Source organism: Symphalangus syndactylus, chromosome 14 (genome assembly GCF_028878055.3).
Source record: "Symphalangus syndactylus isolate Jambi chromosome 14, NHGRI_mSymSyn1-v2.1_pri, whole genome shotgun sequence".
In the NCBI taxonomy this organism is placed as follows: Eukaryota; Metazoa; Chordata; class Mammalia; order Primates; family Hylobatidae; genus Symphalangus; species Symphalangus syndactylus.
The window spans coordinates 66,276,104-66,293,192 of record NC_072436.2 but is presented as its reverse complement, the minus strand read 5'-3'; the positions used below and the strand labels follow the sequence as shown (position 1 = coordinate 66,293,192).

Sequence of the window (17,089 nt, the reverse complement as noted above, 5' to 3'; positions counted from 1 at the left end):
GGGGAAGAGGGGTGGGGCCACCACTCACTGGGGTCTCCTCTGAGGGTCTCGGAAATACTTCTGGGCAAACTCGAGCATTGTGTAGGGTGGGAGCGCCAGGGCGTCCTCCCCATGGTCAGCAGAGCGGGCCCTGACTGGGGGACCCTGCAGAAGAGGCGGAGCTAGGAAGGCCCTGTCAGGCCACACCACGCCTAGCCCTTCGGTCAAAACTGACAAGGCAACCCCTCGCTGACTGGACGCAGATTCTCAAGCCGCCCACCCACCCATCCCTCTGGACCCACTCGCATCCCGTTGTTCTTACCCCTTCAGCCCGCCCACGCCTTTTACTTGCTGTGCTAACCTTGCTCCCTGCCCGACTTGGCCACGCCCTTGCCCGGGGTTGACTTCCCCAACTGCCACGTCACAGCTGACCCCACCCCTCGCTAGCTCCACAAGCCGCCCACTCACCTGGCCCCGCCCCATCCCCGGTAGACTTCACCAACTGGAGGGCCCAGGTTGGTCTGACCCCATTGTCCTGATTACCACCAGCTGATCTTCATGCTTCCCTACCCCATTTGGCCACACCTCCAACCATCTCTGGTCCCATCTCCCGGGTCTCACCTGCAGCTCACTCTACCTGGTTCACCCTCACCCTAGTCCGAGATCAGCCACGCCCCAAGAGCCTGGCCAGGCCCTTGGCCCACCTTATCCCCACTTGCCTCACCCCTTCTGCAGCGGCCCCTTCCCCCTGGGCTACCCCGCCCCACCCCACCCACACTGGTCTCACCTCTCTCCTGCGGCCCACCTCCTGTGCAGCGGCTGCAGAGGCCACAGCGGCGGCCACGGCGGCTGCTCGGCCGCGGCCTGGCTCCGCTGGCAGCTGCAGGAAGTCGGGGGCAGCAGCGGGCTGCACCAGCTCCGAAGGGAAGCAGCCCACGCGCCCGTGGATGGTCCCAAACCTCCAGCCTAGGGGCGGGTAAAAGGTCTAAGGCAAACAGGAGGGTCTTGCCTTGTGACTAAGAGGGTCCTTTAGGGAGATTTGGGTACCTTCTTAACCCTTCTCTAGAACTCTGTGAGGCAGGCCAGGCCATCAAACCCATTTTACAGATGAGGAAACAGGCTCAGGGAAGGAAAGGGATTTTCTCAGGGCCACAGGACCATAAAGGGGAAGTGAAGCAAAAAGGCAAAGCAGGGTTTGTGGACTCTCAGGTCATGTGGAGACATAAAGAGAGATTCAGGCCACAAACATGGAAATGCCCACGGAGACTCCTCAGGCAAAGCAGAGGGCTGGGCTGTCTGGCCACCAACAGATACTGACAGGCCACAGCTGGACCTTAGGAGACCTGACCAACCCAGACCACTTTCGGGCACCAAGAAACCCTCACTGTGCATCTGCACCATGAGTGGGTGATACTAGGATGTGCCCTGTATGGGGTTCCAGGTTCTGGGGCACCCACCAAAGTCGGGGCCTCTACATCGCAGCTCCTCCAGGTACACCACCTTCTTGCGAACCACGCAGCCGCCACTGTAGCCTGTGGGCCAGGCTTGGGTCAGCATCTGCCAGGGAGGCCCCTTGGCCAGCCTCCCCCTCCTGCCCCCAGCCCACTCCAGTGGCACTGACCCACTCGAGGTGGCTCTAGGGGCTGCAGGTGTATGATGTCACCCTTGTGGAAAGCCAGCAGCGCAGGGTCCTCAGGCAGGAAGTTCCTCACAGCGACCACGTAGTCAGAGTCCTGGGTCAGCCAGGGACAGGGTGAGGGCTACAGCCCTATCACCCCACTCCCAGAGGCCTAGGGCCACCTCTGCTCCTCACATCCTTCCTGACTCATCAGGGAAGGGAGCCTTCATTAGGTGAGAAGAGGGAAGGGCATTCTGGGTGGAAGAAAGGGCTGGAAGGTGAGTCTGAGGGACACAGATGGAATTTAAGGCACACACATAGGCCTTCCCCACTCAATCCCTCGCCGACTTTCCTGCTGAAGTCTTCCTCGGGCCTGGGGCACAGAGATGACCTGCCCTAGGCCTGGGGGCTGCCAGTCAGGAGTGGGCAGAGGGGATGGAAAGAGATTGAGATGCAGTGGGCGGGCCATGCAGCCAAGGCAGGAGGGTGAGGAGTACAATTGCTGCAGACCTCAGGGGAGGTGCTGTGCCACCCGGCAGGGGGCATTGGCAAAGGTTTTCTGAAGGAGCAGGCAAAAGGGGGAAAGGGTATTCCAAGTGGAAGGCACAGCCAGTGCAAAGGCCTGGAGGTAGACAGAAGTCTATGGACACAGTCATATTTCCCCGGAACAGGGAGAGCCCTGTTGCTGGCCCTCAGCCTGGGTGGAAGGAAGATCTGTGAGAAGATCCTTACCTTCTTCAGCTCCAAGATGAAGTCATCTACCAGGGTCTTGACCTGGTGCGCTCGGGCTGAGAAGAGGATGACCTTCTCACTGGCCAAGTTGAACTCCAGCATGTTCTGGGAGGGCATAGTCACAAACAGGATATCTGCAAAGCTGGAGGATGGGCCGGTGGCATGACTTCACTGCCAGAAGGATGCCCTCCTTCCACCTATTGTGCTGCTTCTGCTCCTGTCCTGCCCCATTTGAAGCCCAGCCCCACCTTGGCCCCATTGTGCCAGCTCCCACAGGACCCTAAGCTTCCTGCTTCCCCTCTCTGACCCAGGCTGTGGCTTCAGCTCAGTTCCTACCATGCTTTGGGCCGACACTCCAGCCCCTCTCCACCCTTTGTCCCTTGGTCCAAGCTCTAAATCTAGATTTGTGCCTACCCAAATCTCTCTTTCACCCATTGACCAAATTCTCTCCATCTTTCAAAGCATGCAGCTTTTACCTAACCAGTTAGCAAGGTTCTATTCCCATCCTCGTGTTAAAAAGGACAAAAGGGACTTCTAGCAGCGGAGGGAGTCTGAGGACTCAGTAAGGTGGCACTGCTGGCAGCGGTTCCCTCCCCAGCTGCCTCAGGATTTGGTCATTTCCAGCACAGCTGCCCCTCTGCACAGTGCTGCTGCTGTGCAGGTTGGGAGGAGGGCAGAGGAGTGGGTGCCTAGCTCAATCCCTTCCCCCTGTGTGACCTGAGACAAACAACTTCTCTCTCTGAGCCTCAGTTTCCCCAGCTCTAAAATGGGTTTGCTTCAATGGCTTGGCACAGAGCCTGGCGCATCACAGGTACTTGGTAAGTGGCTGTGGAAAGGAAGGAAATGCCGATGCCAGTCTGTACCCCAGTCTCTAGCCAGCCCCACTTCGCCCCTGCTGGTCACCTGTATGCACGCAGGACCCGCAGCTGCCTGCCGGCCTCCTGGCCACCCTTGACCATCCTCAGGAGTTTGATGCCCACATGGGACACAGCTAGGAGCTGCACACCAGTGCCCACGCTGCCCTGGGGCAGAGATGAAGGGCATGTGAGGATCCTCTCGTCTCATCCCTGAATCCTCTGGACAGGTAGGGGGCAAGTGAGGGGCTCGCACCGTGGCGGGGAAGATGCGGGAGAAGTAGACTTCCCAGGTGTCTCGTGCAGTGCTGACCACAGCCTGCTTCACGCTTTCCGTTACCAGAGGCCTCTGTGTGTCCAGCTGGTTCTGGGCTATGGGAGGCCAGGTCTGGTCAGGACCCTCTCCCCACTCCCCTGGCAGCCCCCATCTTGGGGATGTCAGGGAGGGAGGTGGCTGATACCCAGCAAGAAGGTATCTGACCAGTGTCTATACTAGAAAACTGAAACCCAGAAATGGACGAGATGGCCAGGACACACAGTGTGTCAGGCATTGCCAACCCCAAACATGCAGCCCGGCCATGCGAGAGGCCAGAGAAGCAGAGCAAGGAGGCACATGTCTGGGAGATGGTGGGCCTGGGCTTGTCAGCCTCAGTCTCCCTCTAGGACAGGGCTGGCTGTGCCTCTGACAGGTTGCCCCTCCAACCAGTCAATCAATACGCCTCCCCTCCCCCGAGATACCAAACAAGGCCTTCATTCTGAGCCTCTCATCCTCAGAGATGCGAAGGCAGGCCTCGGAGAGCGTGTCGTGCAGGATCTGTGGGAACAGGCTGTGATGCAGGCAGCGCATGGGACTCCCCAAGCCGGGACCCAGGCTGGACTATACTAGGGTGAGTGGCAATGTGGGAGGGGTCCCATTTTGCAGCAGTGGGGTCATCTGTAAGCTGGGTCATCTGTGTAAATCAGATCTCACTTACAGGGCCCTCTCCTTTCTCCTCACCCCCACAATCCAGGCCACCCTTCCTAGGCCACAGTTTCCTAATCTATACAGGGGGGTTTACAGGGTTTACATTTGATCTCTGGGCCATGTCTAGCTCAGACAAACTATGGCTCTGATTAGGTTGAACTGTGGGCTCAGTGAACCTGCGCATGGGAGGGGGAGATTCAATAAAACAGCTGCCCATCCTCACCCCGGTCAAGGACCCCAAATCCCAACATGCAGAGGCAGGCTTTGCAGCTAGCTCATCTTTGAGTTCACTGAGGCAGAAAGGGGAGACAGGACCTCACCTGCCGGAACAGGAGGTCAAGCTGCACGGGATGGCTGTAGCTGTCCTTGGGGTAAAACACCTGCAGGGGCGGGGCTTCAGTGGGTACTGTCCGACTGCCCCCTGGCCTTGCTTCACACCCGGCCCCGCCCCCTAGATGCAGTTCCGCCCTGGCTGTAACTCCACCCCTGGTTTCAGCCTGGCCTTTTTCTGTCTTCCTGGGCTCGCTCCCCAAGCCCTAGACCCTCCTCTGCCCCGCTTCAGCCCCTCCCCTGGCTACGGCCGTGCTCGGCACCTCTTTGCGCAGGAAGATCCTCCAGGGGGCGTCCTGATAGCCGTAGAAGCTGGGGTTGATGAGGCGGTGGAGGCGCGTCTGCGTGAGTTCCTCAGGGGGCTCCAGCGATCGCGAGGGCAGAGCTGGAGAGCGCAGGGATCAGGGAGTCAGGAAAAGACACCTCTTTTTTTATTTAATTAATTATTATTTTTTTTGAGACGGAGTTTCGCTGTTGTCGCCCAGGCTAGAGTGCAGTGGCGCAATCTCGGCCCACTGCAAGCTCCGCCTCCTGGGTTCAAGCGATTCTCCTGCCTCAGCCTCCTGAGTAGCTGGGATTACAGGCGCCCGCCACCACGCCCGGCTAATTTTTTGTATGTTTAGTAGAGATGGGGTTTCGCCATGTTGGGCCGGCTAGTCTGGAATTCCTGACCTCAGGTGGTCCGCCCGCCTCAGCCTCCCAAAGTGCTGGGATTACAGGCATGAGCTACTGCGCCCGGCCACAGGCACCTCTTAGGATGAAGTGGGAGAGGCAGGGCGGGTGGAGGAGGGGACCCAGGAGCGGTCCACAGAAACAGCTGCTCACAAGGGTCACACATGACCCAGCCTTTCATTCAACACATAAAAACACCTATTGGATGTGCCCACTACCACGCCCAGCTAATTTTTGTGTTTTTAGAAGGGGTTTCACCATGTTGACCAGGATGGTCTTGATCTCTTGACCTTGTGATCCACCCGCCTTGGACTCCCAAAGTGCTGGGATTACAGGCGTGAGCCACTGCACCCAGCCAAAACACCTATTGTATACAGGCCTGGGCTAAAGGCTGAGATGGCCCCGCAAATAAGGTAAACAATGCCCCTGCCCTGGAGTTTAGTGCCCATGGCAGGTGTGGTGGCACAGATCATTCAGAAACAAAGCTCTCAGTGCCCGAGGCTGGGGTGGCGGTAAAGCAGGGTGGTTTAGGGTGGATCCTGGAGAGCTGGTCTGTGAGGTCCTTCACTCCTAGCAATCTAGGCAGACCTTGCCGAGGTGACAGAGGTGACATTTGAGCTGTGACGTGAATGGTGAGAAGGAGCCAGGCATGCAAAGGTCTTGGGGAAGAGCATTCTAGGCACAGGGAACATGCAAGGCAAGAGTGGGCTTGGAGTGTTCTGAGAACAGAGAGGAACAGAATGTGCCAAGGCGAGGAAGAGAGGAGATGAGGCTGGGGAGGTGGGCACATCATGTCACGTCTCATAGGCCACAGTGAGGAGTTTGGAGCTTATTGTAGGAGCCATCAGAGGGTTTTTGCCAGGGGCAGGATGGGAACTGCTTTATAGCTGTTAAGGTCACTGTAGCTGCCGAGAGACAAAGGGTATAGAGGTTAGGGCTTCAACTGCGATGCCAGGAGGACTGAGCTGATATCCCTGGTCTGCCACTTTTGAGCTGTGTGACCTTAGGCAAGCCACTTAACCTATCTGTGCCTCCATTTCCCCATCTGCAACATGTAGGAACAACAGTGCTACCTTGAAGGGTTCTGGTAGGATTACATGAGGCCAGGATGGGCCTGGCCTGAGATCTGTGCTACTTAAGTGTTGACATTATAATTACACCAATGTGCTCACAAGATGTACACAGGGGCTCAGGGACATAGACACACACACTCCACCGACACGCTCACCTGTGCCCACAGACTTCCTCATATACTTGGACACCCTCCCCTCCCTCCCTCCTGGCCCTCTCACCTGAAGTGGGTGCCATAGATGGTCTTGGTGCACTGGTCACCGGCTTCACCAGGGCCACGGCCTCTCTGGACACCTGTCCCACCCCAAAGAGACTGCTCAGGGGGCAACAGGCAGGCCCTGTGGAGGGGCAGTGGCAGGGCCACAGCTTATAGGGGTAGCTGGTTTCTGAGGATCCCTGAGGCCCCTCTTTGTCTTCTGTTCCACCTGGGCCCAGCCCCACCCTCCCCCCTCACCTGGGTGCCAGGTGCAGCTGCCAGGTGAGTCATCTGCCCCTTCAGGATCATCAGGGCCTCCTCGTGAGGGTCTGGCCGCTTCATGAACACCTTCCCGCCATCCTTCCTGTGGGCATTGGAGTACTGTGGTGGGTTGACACTGAGTCTCCCCTTCCCATCACATAGTTTGACAGTAGGGAACTTTCTCCGCCTCCACCACCCCCCTTCATTATAAATGAGAATCCAGGGAGAAGCAGAGACTGGCCTGAAGTCCTACAGCACAACCTAGACAACAGCAAGGCCTCATCTGGACTCATCAGTATAAACAAACTCCCTCCCTAACAGGAGCTGGGCAGGGCGCTTCAACTGGTAAGCTGGTGGGCCATGATGGGCACTCAGGCACAGTGAGGGGGCTGGAGGGCTGGGGGCAGGGGCAGTGCTGACCTGAGGGCCTCGGGTCGGCCTCCCCGGAACGGCTGCTGGTACTGCCTGACAATATTCTTGATCTGCTGTGTGGGCTGTGGGAAGTGCTCAGAGTTGAGCGTAGAGTACCGGACCAGCTCTGGGGAGGGTGAAGCTGTGGGCAAGGGGCGTGGTGGAAACAGGGTGAGGCCACAAGGGGCACAACCACACCACCAGGCCTGTCCTGGGAAGCCCCAGAGGCTGGGATAGGGCACTCACTGGTTTCTGGAGAAGCCTGATCTTGAGCTAGAACAGGGGCAGCCACAGGCTTGGTGGGGAGCCTTGAAGCCTTGGCCAGAGGGGCTGGGGCCAAGGGCTTTGGAGTGGCACGCAGGAGCACGGGTTTGGCAGGGGGACCGGTGCCTACAGACTTCGGCTGTGCCCCTGGTGCTGGGGGTTTCTGTGGAGAACAGGACGTGAGGGTGGGCTGCCTGCGATATACCAGGCTGCTTTCTGGGACCCCAGATCTCTGTTAAAGATGGGTTGTGGAGCTCCTGGGCTCAGAGAGGCACAACAGTGCCCTGGAGCAGCACAGCGCTCCTCTTTACAGCTTGCGTCTCCAAGCAACCCCTGCACCCTGGGCAGGCCAGGCTCACCTCTGCGGGCAAGGATCTCAGGGCAGCACTCAGGGGCTGCTGCTGGAGTGCCATGGCCTGCAGGGTCATCTCCCGGGCCTGGGGAGAGGTGGCAGTGGTCACCAGGCAGGTCCATTCTCCACCCCCCAGCAGTCCCTCCCTCACTCACCAGCAGCACGGCCTGTTTGTGGATGAAGGCTTGCTGCAGAGCCAATGTGGAGGCATCCAGGCCTGGGACTGAGGGGAGGGGGCAGAAGGCACAGATGGCACTGGAGAAGCCCTCCTCCCTGTCCTCTCACCCCCCATCATGCTGTGGCTGCCTCCATTCTAGCACACTAGCAAGTGGCTCTGGCCCTGCCCAACCCTGGAACCACCCTGGGGAGGCACTTACTTGGCTTTGGCTCTGGGGGTCTCCTGGGGGTGTCTTCAGTACCACTACTGCTGCCTCCACCGGGCTGGCCTCCCCCTTTCATGCGGTAGGCAATGGCTGTTGGCTTCTCCAGGTCCTGGGGGCAGTGTGTGGCTCAAGTGACCATCTCATTGTTGTACTCACAAGGTTCCACGGCAACAGGCACCTGACACTGGCCTCTTCCCCACCCTCTGGTGGGAGGGGGCAGCCTCCCACTGGCTCAGTGTCTGCTGTATGCTCAGCCTTTACCCCTGTGGCATCCCAACCAGTCGTCTCCATAACCATATGAGCCCCCAACCCATCCCCTCTTCCCCAGAGGAGTAAAGGAGGGGCTGTGCCCTGCTCAGGGCTGCATATCATGCCAGGGGCAGTGGGGGTGGGGTGGGTTCTGGAATTTCCAGAGTGAGTAAGGGTACCTGAGGGGTCTCGTGAGATCTGGGGCCAGAAGACCCGGGGACCATGGTCATTCAACTCCATCCAGATCGAGATATTTTAGTGGTCCCGGGGGGCTGGCTGCCACCAAAGGTGCACTTCTTCCCCCCCTTTTTTTTTTTCTTTTTTGAGACAGGGTCTCATTGTTGCCCACGCTGGAGCATAGTGGTGCAGTCACAGCTCACTGCAGCCTCAAACTCCTGGGCTCAAATGATCCTCCCATCTCAGCCTCCTAAGTAGTTGGGACTACAGAGGCATGCCACCACGCCTTGCTAGAGGTGCACTTCTAACTGTGGGTCCTTCCAGGATCAGCCAAGAGCATCTCTAGCTGCGAAGAGACCCTCATCCTTTGTCCAGCATCCAGCAGACGCCCAGATGGGACACACCACCCCATGACCCTGGCTGTGAGAAGCTCTCAGGTCACCCTGTACAAGTGTGTGACTTGGGTGTACATGCTGCGCCTGCTGTCTGCAAATAACCCACCCCACACCATCCCTACCACATCCCCGTAGGACAGCACAGGGTCGAAGAGGCTATCCAGGTAGCAGTCCAGCCCCCTGTGGGGCACAGCAGGCTCTCCAAGACTGTCTGACTCTGGAGGGGAAGGCACAAAAGTGTCAAGTTATTTTTTCTTGATGATTTCCACCCACACAGCCTCTAAGTCTCCCTCCCCACCAGAGAAAGCAGCCATTATTGGTTGACCTTGGTAGGTTGCTGTCCCTCTTTGGGCTTCAGTCTCCCCATTTGTACCGTCCTGATTGTGGCTGCTGTACCCATCAGAGTCAAGTACTTTGGGCATGTGCTCCTGGGGCTGGGGTCTAGTGGCTGTGTCCTCATCCGAGTCCCAGCTGTTCCCAAACACGCTGTGGGGAAAAGAAACGTGGAGCTACTGACCCCCAGAGAGATCCCAGAATCCCCCAAATTTTCTTCTGTACCCTGGTATTTGGTGGCTTTTTCCCTTTAAAAGCAGGATCCTTTGGTGAACTCTACCTCCTTAAGAACCTGAAGTCTAAGTTCAGGGCTCAGCCTGTCCCAGCAGCTGGGAGGGGCAGGCCTTCTGCCTGGGAGTGGCCATCTGTGAGTGGATCCCCCATAGCTACCTACACTTTGGGGCCTCCCCTGCTGGCTACAGGCCCCTCTGCGCCCACAATGAAGTAGGACTTCTGTCGAGGGAAGTCCCTGAGCAGCTCCAAGTCCGACACCAGGTCCAACACGTAGTCGTGGCCAGCCAGCTCTGCCCACTGGACACCATTCTTCATGGCCACGGTCCAGCCGCGCCAGCCATCTGCCAGCCCCCTGGTGATGGCATGCACAGGAATGGAAATGAGGGACAGAGTCGCCAGGCACTACCTGGGGAGATCCTGGGTTATAAGCCAGACCCTAAACATGAACAGAGTGGACCCTATGGGACCCTCTGGGGGATCTGACCTCCCCCCACAACATTCCAGGTACATAAGAGTGTGCTGGGAGGGCATCCTAGGAGCCAACCTGTGCCTCAGAATGTCTCCAGCCACCTCTTCCCCCGTACTCCAGGAGTGCACCGGGCAGGAGAACTGGTCACCTGGGGCGCAGCAGGTGCCGGGCTCAGGTTGGAGCATCTGAGTCCAGTTTGGCTGTGCCTCCCTGCTTGCTTCTTCCTTTCAGTCTTCCTGTATCTGTAGCCTCACTTCCCTGGCTCCCCTTTCCTGGGCCAGGTCCCACCCCCACACACAGACTTTCACGCAGAGCCACATCTGAGAAGGCCCCTCCCCAGCTCCAGAACATCCAGTGGCTTCTGCCATCCCCAGGGCTCACAGGGCCCTGCTGACTCCCACTGCCCTCACTGAGGTGGGGGAAGGCAGCTTACCATTGAAGCAGCCGATGTCCAGTGCCATGCTGGCCTTCTCATAGGTCGCTGTCCACTCGAGCTGGGTCGGGGGTAAGGTTCGGGCAGCCCCCCAGCCCTGCTGTTGGGCCCGGCCCATGGCCTGCATGAGGCGGTGCTGACACACAGCCTGGAAGCCATTCCGCCCATAATCAGACACAAACCTGATGGGTAGGAGTTGGAGCCAGGATCAAGAAGGATCTGAAGCTAGCTGGGGGCTGAGGGCTGGAGAGTGGGGGTAGGAAATTCTGAGGCTAGTATGAGAAAGGCCCAGGCTATTCCAGAGCTCCAAGGTGAGGCTGAAAAGGCTCCAGGCTAGTTCAGAAGGGTCCCAGGCTAGAGTCCAGTGCTCTGGGACTGCACTTAAGGGGTCCCAGGCTAGCCTACCAAAGATCTCAGGGTAGTTTAGAGTCCCATGGCTAAACTGAAAGGGTCCCAGGCTAGTCCAGAAGTATCTCAGGCCAGCACAGAGGTCCAAGGATAGGCCAAAGAGGTTCCAGCTTGTTGGAACAAAATGTCATTGACAGGATGGGGTCTGCAGCTGGGTGTGGGCAACAACCAAAGCTCTGTCTCCATTCTCTCACAGGGCAACCTTGGGTGGTTATCTGCCCTCTCTGAGCCTCTCCTCCAAGTTTTCACCTATAAAAGGGACGGCTGAGGGTTCAACTCAACCCAGGCCCAATGAGCCCAATCCCTACCAGTCATTCCTTATGCTTCCCTCACCCCCACATCCTACATCTCCTGCAGCTAAGCCTGGCCAAGAGCAGCACTGGTGCAGGCCCACAGTAGCTAGAGAGGGAACCTAGCACCATGCCCTCAGGAAAGCCCCAGGCAGGCAGACCAGCAACGGCCATACCCTGCTGTCAGCTGCCACAGAGTCACAAGACTGGCCAGGTGATGTCCATTTGCTGCATGCTGGCCTGAGCAAGATTCTGTACACCGTGTAACTCACAGCCACCCTGTTAGGTGGGTTCTGTTGCCATCCCCAAATTATAGGGGAGAAACAGGTTCAGAGAGGGGCAGTGACTTGTCTCAGGCCACACAGCAGGTAAGTATCAGAGCTGAGATTCACACCCAGGGCCTGCCTGAGCGATTTCCTTGCAAATCATCCTTCTCACCCAGCAGGGTGACATCATTGTGATGGTTATACCCACATAGCACCTACCATGTGCCCCTCTCTGTTCTAAGCACTTCATGTGTGTTTATATATTTTCTCTGCACAAGAGCCTATGAAGTAGGTATTATCATTATGCTTTTTTTTTTTTTTAACATCAGACAGAGTCTTGCTCTGTTGCCCAGGCTGAAGTGTAAGTGGCATGATCCTGGCTCACTGCATCCTCAACCTCCTGGGTTCAAGCAATGCTCCTGCCTTAACCTCCTGAGTAGCTGGGACTACGTGCGTGTGCCACTATGCGTGGCTAATTTTTTAAATTTTTTGCAGAGACAAGGTCTCAGTACATTGTCCAGACTGGTCTTGAACTCCTGGGCTCAAGTGATCCTCCCATCTTGGCCTCCCAAAGTGCTGGGATTACAGGCCTGAGCCACTGTGCCTGGTCTTGTGCTAATGTTTTAGCAAGGTTTGAGGGTGACACATCTCAAGCCTGAGCATGAAAACTCAATTATCACACTTATAAACTATAAAAGAATAACCCCCATTTGATATGTAAGGAAACTGAAGCCCAGAGAGGTTAAGTAACTTACCCAAGGTCACACAGCTCATATATGGCTGAGCTGGGATTTGAACCCTGATTGTCTGAGTCCAGTATCCATGCTCCTAACCACCCCACTAAACTCTCATGCTGTGAGAGGTCAATGCTCTTTTCCAAATTCTCCACACGCTGGTCTTGTCCCACTCTGAGTTCTGGAAGTCCCTCATCCAGTCTGACCTAACTCCTAGCCCCTGCAGTGAAGGCCTGCCCTCCTTTCTTGCTCTAAGCCCAGTAGAAACACAAAGCAGCCCTGGCCAGCCTCCATGCCTGAGCTTCCCAGCATAGAGATCTGACTCCTGGCCTGACCTTTAAGACCCTGCCTTGGGCTCCACTGCTGGTGCCACCGTCCCTCATGTCCCAGCCCCTATCCAGTCCCACTCACTTGAGAAGGTACTTGTTGAAGCGCGGGGAAGGTGCAAAGCCACTGAGGCAGGCAGCCAGCAGCAGCCAGCCCCGCTCAGCATTGTGGGCATTGTGATTGTGCCACACCTGATTGGCCAGCTGTGCCAGGATCTCGTCCCGCAGCTCAGGCACCGCCAGCCCCTTCTGCACAATGTAGTTCCCGAAGATGTTCTCCTGGGCACCATGCAGGTGGGGGTCGCCCATGAAGCGCAGGATCTGGGCCATGAACAGAGTCTCCTGGGCGTCTCAGAAAGTTGTTCCTTCCAGTCCCCACCCTGCAACATGCATCCCTCTCATGTCCCTCCCATGTGTGCCCCTGCCCATATAAATGTCCCTCATATTACAATATAACTGCTATATATATATATAATATTTTTTTGAGATGGAGTCTCTGTCACCCAGACTGGAATGCAGTGGCGGGATCTCAGCTCACTGCAGCCTCAACTTCCCTGGGCCTAAGTGATCCTCCTACCTCAGCCCCTCAAGTAACTAGGATTACAGGCGCATGCAGCCACATCCAGCTAATTTTTGTATTTTTAGTAGAAACAGCGTTTCACCATGTTGCCCAGGCTGGTCTCAAACTCCTGGACTCAGGGGATCTGCCTGCCTTGGCCTCCCAAAGTGCTGGGATTACAAGTGTGCGCCACCGTGCCCGGCCTGCAACTGCCATATTGTATGCCAAATGACCAGGCAGTTTACCTCAACTATGGGAAAACTAAAGATCCAAAGTATGTGTCATCTTTCCTGTTCATGAACCTTCTAGAGCTCCCCATGCAGCCCTAGCACCCTTCCTGCACCCCTGGCCTCCAGCCAGCCCCCACCTCCTGCTCTATCTAGGCCGCAGAGGGTTCCTTTTAACATTCGGATATGACCACGTCCCTCCCATGGAAGCACCTGCCTTGGCTCCCTAGGTGCCTTGGGATGAAATCTAAGCTCTGGATCTGTCATCAAGGCCTCACTGGCCAGTCTCACCCTTGTCCTCTTGACTCCGTTCTGACCACACCAATTTCCTCTTCTCTGTGTACTTTCTCCACTCTCCCTGCCTGGCAAATTCCCCTCCAGCTCAAATGCCTTCTCCTCCACGAAGCCCTCTCTGGCCCTGCCCAGGGCTGAATTAGTGGCCCCATCAGACTCCCTAGCCTTGGTGCTTCCCTCTGTCCATACTGGTGGTCACTGGCTGGGTCAACTCTGCCTTCCCCTTCAGACTGAGAAGTCCTTAAGGAGAAGATCTGGGTCTCTTCTTGGTGTCCCTGAGAGGCTCTAAGGCAGCCTTTTTTTTTTTTTTTTTTTGCCAGGAAGATGGCTGGGAGAAGAAAAGCCACTAGTCCTCACAGAGGAAGCCAGATTTCCCCCTCTGACATAAAAGTCTGTCCTTTGGGGAAGAGGTGTGGGGCTTATGGGTTGGGCTTGGGGAGGGCTGGGAAGACTTGGAGCCTCATGGCCCAGCTTCAGGGCCAGGGGCTATGAATCAGAAGGTGGGCTGGGGCAGACCCCATACCAGCTTGAAGACGCTCATGGCCTCTGCATGGTGCTCGGCTGGCAGCTGTGTGAGGGGTGTCCTCAGGGGCACTGTCAACATCCCAAAGGCAGGTTCCTAGGGCACAGGGCAGGCACATGAGCAGACAGAGCCAGGACTGACAGGCACATCTGGACCCACTGCTCTGTGCCACATGGGGCTCCAAGGTCTATGAGGCAGGGGCTTTGTTCCTCAGTGTATGGATGGGGAAACTGAGGGCTGGTGAGGGGCCACCAGTGTGGCCCTCAGCAAGTTGGCGGTAGGGACAGGATAAACCCTCATCTCGAGGGGAGGAAATCAGAGCTGGGCTGACGTGCTATGGCTCCACCAGTTGTTCAATTTCTGAAATATTTCCAGACTGGTTGCTGGTAAACAGCCCTGCCTGAGCCCCTGAGGGCTCTCCACTGCTATCCAGACCCCAGGGATCTCCCAGATTCCCCATGATCCAGCAACTAAAAGGCTCATACCCAACACCACAGGGCACAGCCAGGAGCCTGCCCCAGGGCAAGGACAGTGTCCATTCTAATTGGTCAGCGCCTATCAGCCAGGGAGCCTTGGACTTCAGCTAGCCCTTACCTTGAAGTGGCACCGGACAAACTTGGCCATAGGATAGTTATTGATGTCTAGGGGCAGTGTGACACGGGGCTCAGCCTGGAGCCGAGGAGTCCGCACAGGGGCCACCCGAGGCACCCGGGCCAGCCCGAGGCCTGTGGAAAGAGGAGGGAATGCGGTGCCTGCTCTGATCTGCCTGTGCCCTCCGCCCGCCTGGTGCTGACCCACCTGCCACTGTTTGCAAGAGCCCAGCCAGCTCAGCCGGTACCTCCAGGTGCCCCACAGCAACCACCTCCCGCTTGCTCAGCTCCTAGAGGGACAGTGCATGGGACAGGGACAGGCCTGCCACATCCCCACCTGCCAGCCTCCCTCCTTGGCCCTGCTGCCACCCAGACCCGCACCCACCTCCTGCTCCCACAGCCGCGCCCCCTCCACCTGGCACCTCCACTCTGCCCTCAGCTTCAGGAGAGCAGATGTCAGGGTGGGGAGTGGCAGGCAGAGGCGACGATGGGCACCCAGGCAGGCCAGGCCAGCTTATGCAAGGCAGCCACACTCAAGCAAGGGGGGGGCAGCTTGCCTGTTGTGTGGAGGTGACTGCCCCACTCCACAGGTGGGGTGGGAGGCTGAGGTTGGCCAGAGAAACAGGGAGGGAAAAGGAGAGAGCAAGAGAGAGACAGAGGCAAAAGGCGGCGGGAGGAAAACGCTGGGGAAAGAGACACACAAGGAGGATTTCTGGGAGGTGGCTGAGCACTGTGTCATGGGAAGCCCTCCTCTGTAGCGCCACCTTCAGTAAAGGCTACCTACTGCTTCATTGCTTTGGGAACTGCATTTGTCTTTCTGGTGGCTGGTTTACATGACAGTGAGTCAAGACATGAAGGTAAGAGCAAAACCATACCCAGTGACGTTCAGGTCGCCAAATTCTAATGGCCCTCAATTCCTGAAGACCCCAATGTGAACCCAGCACCAGGCCAAATCCTTCAGTGCAACATCTCATTTAACCCTCTCCACAATCCCAAGGGGTAGACGGGAAAATTGAGGATAGACAATGGCCAAGGTTACAGAGCTAGTGGGTGGCAGAGGCAGAATTTGAACCCAAGACTGCCTGAGGCCAATGGTCTCCTCTTGGGTGCTGAGTGCCTTTTCCCCTTCTCTGCTGTCCCCTTGGACCCAGACAGGGTAGGGCCTATACCTTGAGATAGCGTCGGCGGCTCACGTATGCGTGTACCAGGGACCGGAACTTCACCAGACTCCTCCTCATCTGCTGATAGCGTTGCCTGGGTTGGGGGAGTAGGGAGGTCAGGGATTGGGGCCACAGGGTGACAGGGTGACCAAGAGGTAGAGAGGCCCTTGCCAGCCTGGCCTGGGAGCCAGTGCCCACATCTCACTCTTGGGGTCCTTTGGCACAAAGGGAAACTGGAGCTCAGAGAGGTGCAGTGACTTTGCCAAGGTCACACAGCAAATTAAGTAGCAAGGCCTGGATTAAACCTGCCTAAATAATTTATTTCCCAACAGCTTACAATCTCAGCTCCCTGAAATGCAGGGTAAGGCCCCTCTCGGCCGAATGGATTCCCACCCACCAGTCACAAGGGCCTGGGGTTGGCTGGGAAGGGCATTCAAAAGCAGAGACACAGAGAATCTGATCATTCTCCTGCAGAGGCCTCCACCCTCAGCTTGCATGCCTCCAGGGATACGGAGCTCACCACCCAAGTTCAGGCGTGACCTCTCCCGAGCCTGACCATAGGTCTCCTAGGAATCCTGCCTTTTCTGTGCCTCACCTGGCAAGGTAGCCACGGGCCCGGCTTTGCAGCAGGATGATCTTGTGGCGCAGAGAGCGGAATCGCCGCTTAATGAAGAAGCCACGGAGGCAGCGCTGCAGGGTGAGGGCTGCCAGATTCAGGACATGCTCTCGCATACTCTCCAGCAGCTGGTATAGGTGTTCTTTAAGGAACAGCTGTGGACAGGAGGAAGGCACTGAGGCAGATAGGAGCCAGGAGGCTGGACTAACAGCCCCTCCCTCTCTAGAAGTCCGTGGAGACAGAATAGGCAGGGCAGCCTCCTGGAGCGGGGCTGGAGGGATGGGGTGGACTTGGAGAGGTTGAAGAAAGGATGCTGGTGAATCAGGTAGTTAGCATTCCATGTCCCAAGCTCATCTGGGTTGCTCTTGGGATGGCAGTCTCTAGCTTGGACATTTCTGATTCAGTAGTTGTGGAGCCCCCAAACTTGGGGTCTCCAAGGGCTGACTGTGGGGCAGGACTCACCTTGCTGACCCCAACACGGTACATGTCTGGCATGACTTTGCACAGGCGACTCAGCACTGACACACACATGTCCCCATTAGCCGGCAGGTCATGCTTGAGGGCCACTAGACAGCAGTACCTGGTAGGGGGCCCAAACTTAGTTTGGGGCTATGAGACCTACCCGAGGTGCCTGCTAGACCATGGGGTTACTGCCCCCAGCCAGGTGTCCAAAAAGCCTGGTCCCAGTGGTGGCTCCACAAATAGTTAATTCTAATCTG

General features: G+C 57.1%; 1 protein-coding gene and 1 non-coding gene across 2 annotated transcripts in view; both read right to left on the bottom strand.

Annotated features, from left to right (window-relative positions):
* MYO15A (myosin XVA) overlaps nucleotides 1-17,089 on the bottom strand; it is a 60,922-nt gene that overhangs the window by 21,103 nt on the left and 22,730 nt on the right. The window contains exons 21-50 of the mRNA XM_055241588.2: nucleotides 16,833-16,950; nucleotides 16,350-16,525; nucleotides 15,764-15,848; nucleotides 14,980-15,033; nucleotides 14,803-14,884; nucleotides 14,599-14,729; nucleotides 14,005-14,100; nucleotides 12,487-12,722; nucleotides 10,378-10,559; nucleotides 10,020-10,092; nucleotides 9,636-9,827; nucleotides 9,234-9,394; nucleotides 9,031-9,125; nucleotides 8,082-8,196; nucleotides 7,860-7,927; nucleotides 7,712-7,789; nucleotides 7,335-7,515; nucleotides 7,098-7,230; nucleotides 6,675-6,780; nucleotides 6,442-6,514; nucleotides 4,741-4,862; nucleotides 4,468-4,527; nucleotides 3,922-3,997; nucleotides 3,440-3,555; nucleotides 3,233-3,351; nucleotides 2,330-2,471; nucleotides 1,601-1,712; nucleotides 1,437-1,511; nucleotides 767-945; nucleotides 29-144 (exon numbers count right to left, since the gene is read on the bottom strand). Of these exons, the coding sequence (XP_055097563.1) occupies nucleotides 29-144; nucleotides 767-945; nucleotides 1,437-1,511; nucleotides 1,601-1,712; nucleotides 2,330-2,471; nucleotides 3,233-3,351; nucleotides 3,440-3,555; nucleotides 3,922-3,997; nucleotides 4,468-4,527; nucleotides 4,741-4,862; nucleotides 6,442-6,514; nucleotides 6,675-6,780; nucleotides 7,098-7,230; nucleotides 7,335-7,515; nucleotides 7,712-7,789; nucleotides 7,860-7,927; nucleotides 8,082-8,196; nucleotides 9,031-9,125; nucleotides 9,234-9,394; nucleotides 9,636-9,827; nucleotides 10,020-10,092; nucleotides 10,378-10,559; nucleotides 12,487-12,722; nucleotides 14,005-14,100; nucleotides 14,599-14,729; nucleotides 14,803-14,884; nucleotides 14,980-15,033; nucleotides 15,764-15,848; nucleotides 16,350-16,525; nucleotides 16,833-16,950 (3,552 nt within the window). The remainder of the gene's footprint in view (nucleotides 1-28; nucleotides 145-766; nucleotides 946-1,436; nucleotides 1,512-1,600; nucleotides 1,713-2,329; nucleotides 2,472-3,232; nucleotides 3,352-3,439; nucleotides 3,556-3,921; nucleotides 3,998-4,467; nucleotides 4,528-4,740; nucleotides 4,863-6,441; nucleotides 6,515-6,674; nucleotides 6,781-7,097; nucleotides 7,231-7,334; nucleotides 7,516-7,711; nucleotides 7,790-7,859; nucleotides 7,928-8,081; nucleotides 8,197-9,030; nucleotides 9,126-9,233; nucleotides 9,395-9,635; nucleotides 9,828-10,019; nucleotides 10,093-10,377; nucleotides 10,560-12,486; nucleotides 12,723-14,004; nucleotides 14,101-14,598; nucleotides 14,730-14,802; nucleotides 14,885-14,979; nucleotides 15,034-15,763; nucleotides 15,849-16,349; nucleotides 16,526-16,832; nucleotides 16,951-17,089) is intronic.
* Nucleotides 11,939-12,042, bottom strand: LOC129463361 (small nucleolar RNA U13). Its single transcript, XR_008651146.1, has one exon. It is a non-coding gene; the product is annotated as a small nucleolar RNA U13 (small nucleolar RNA).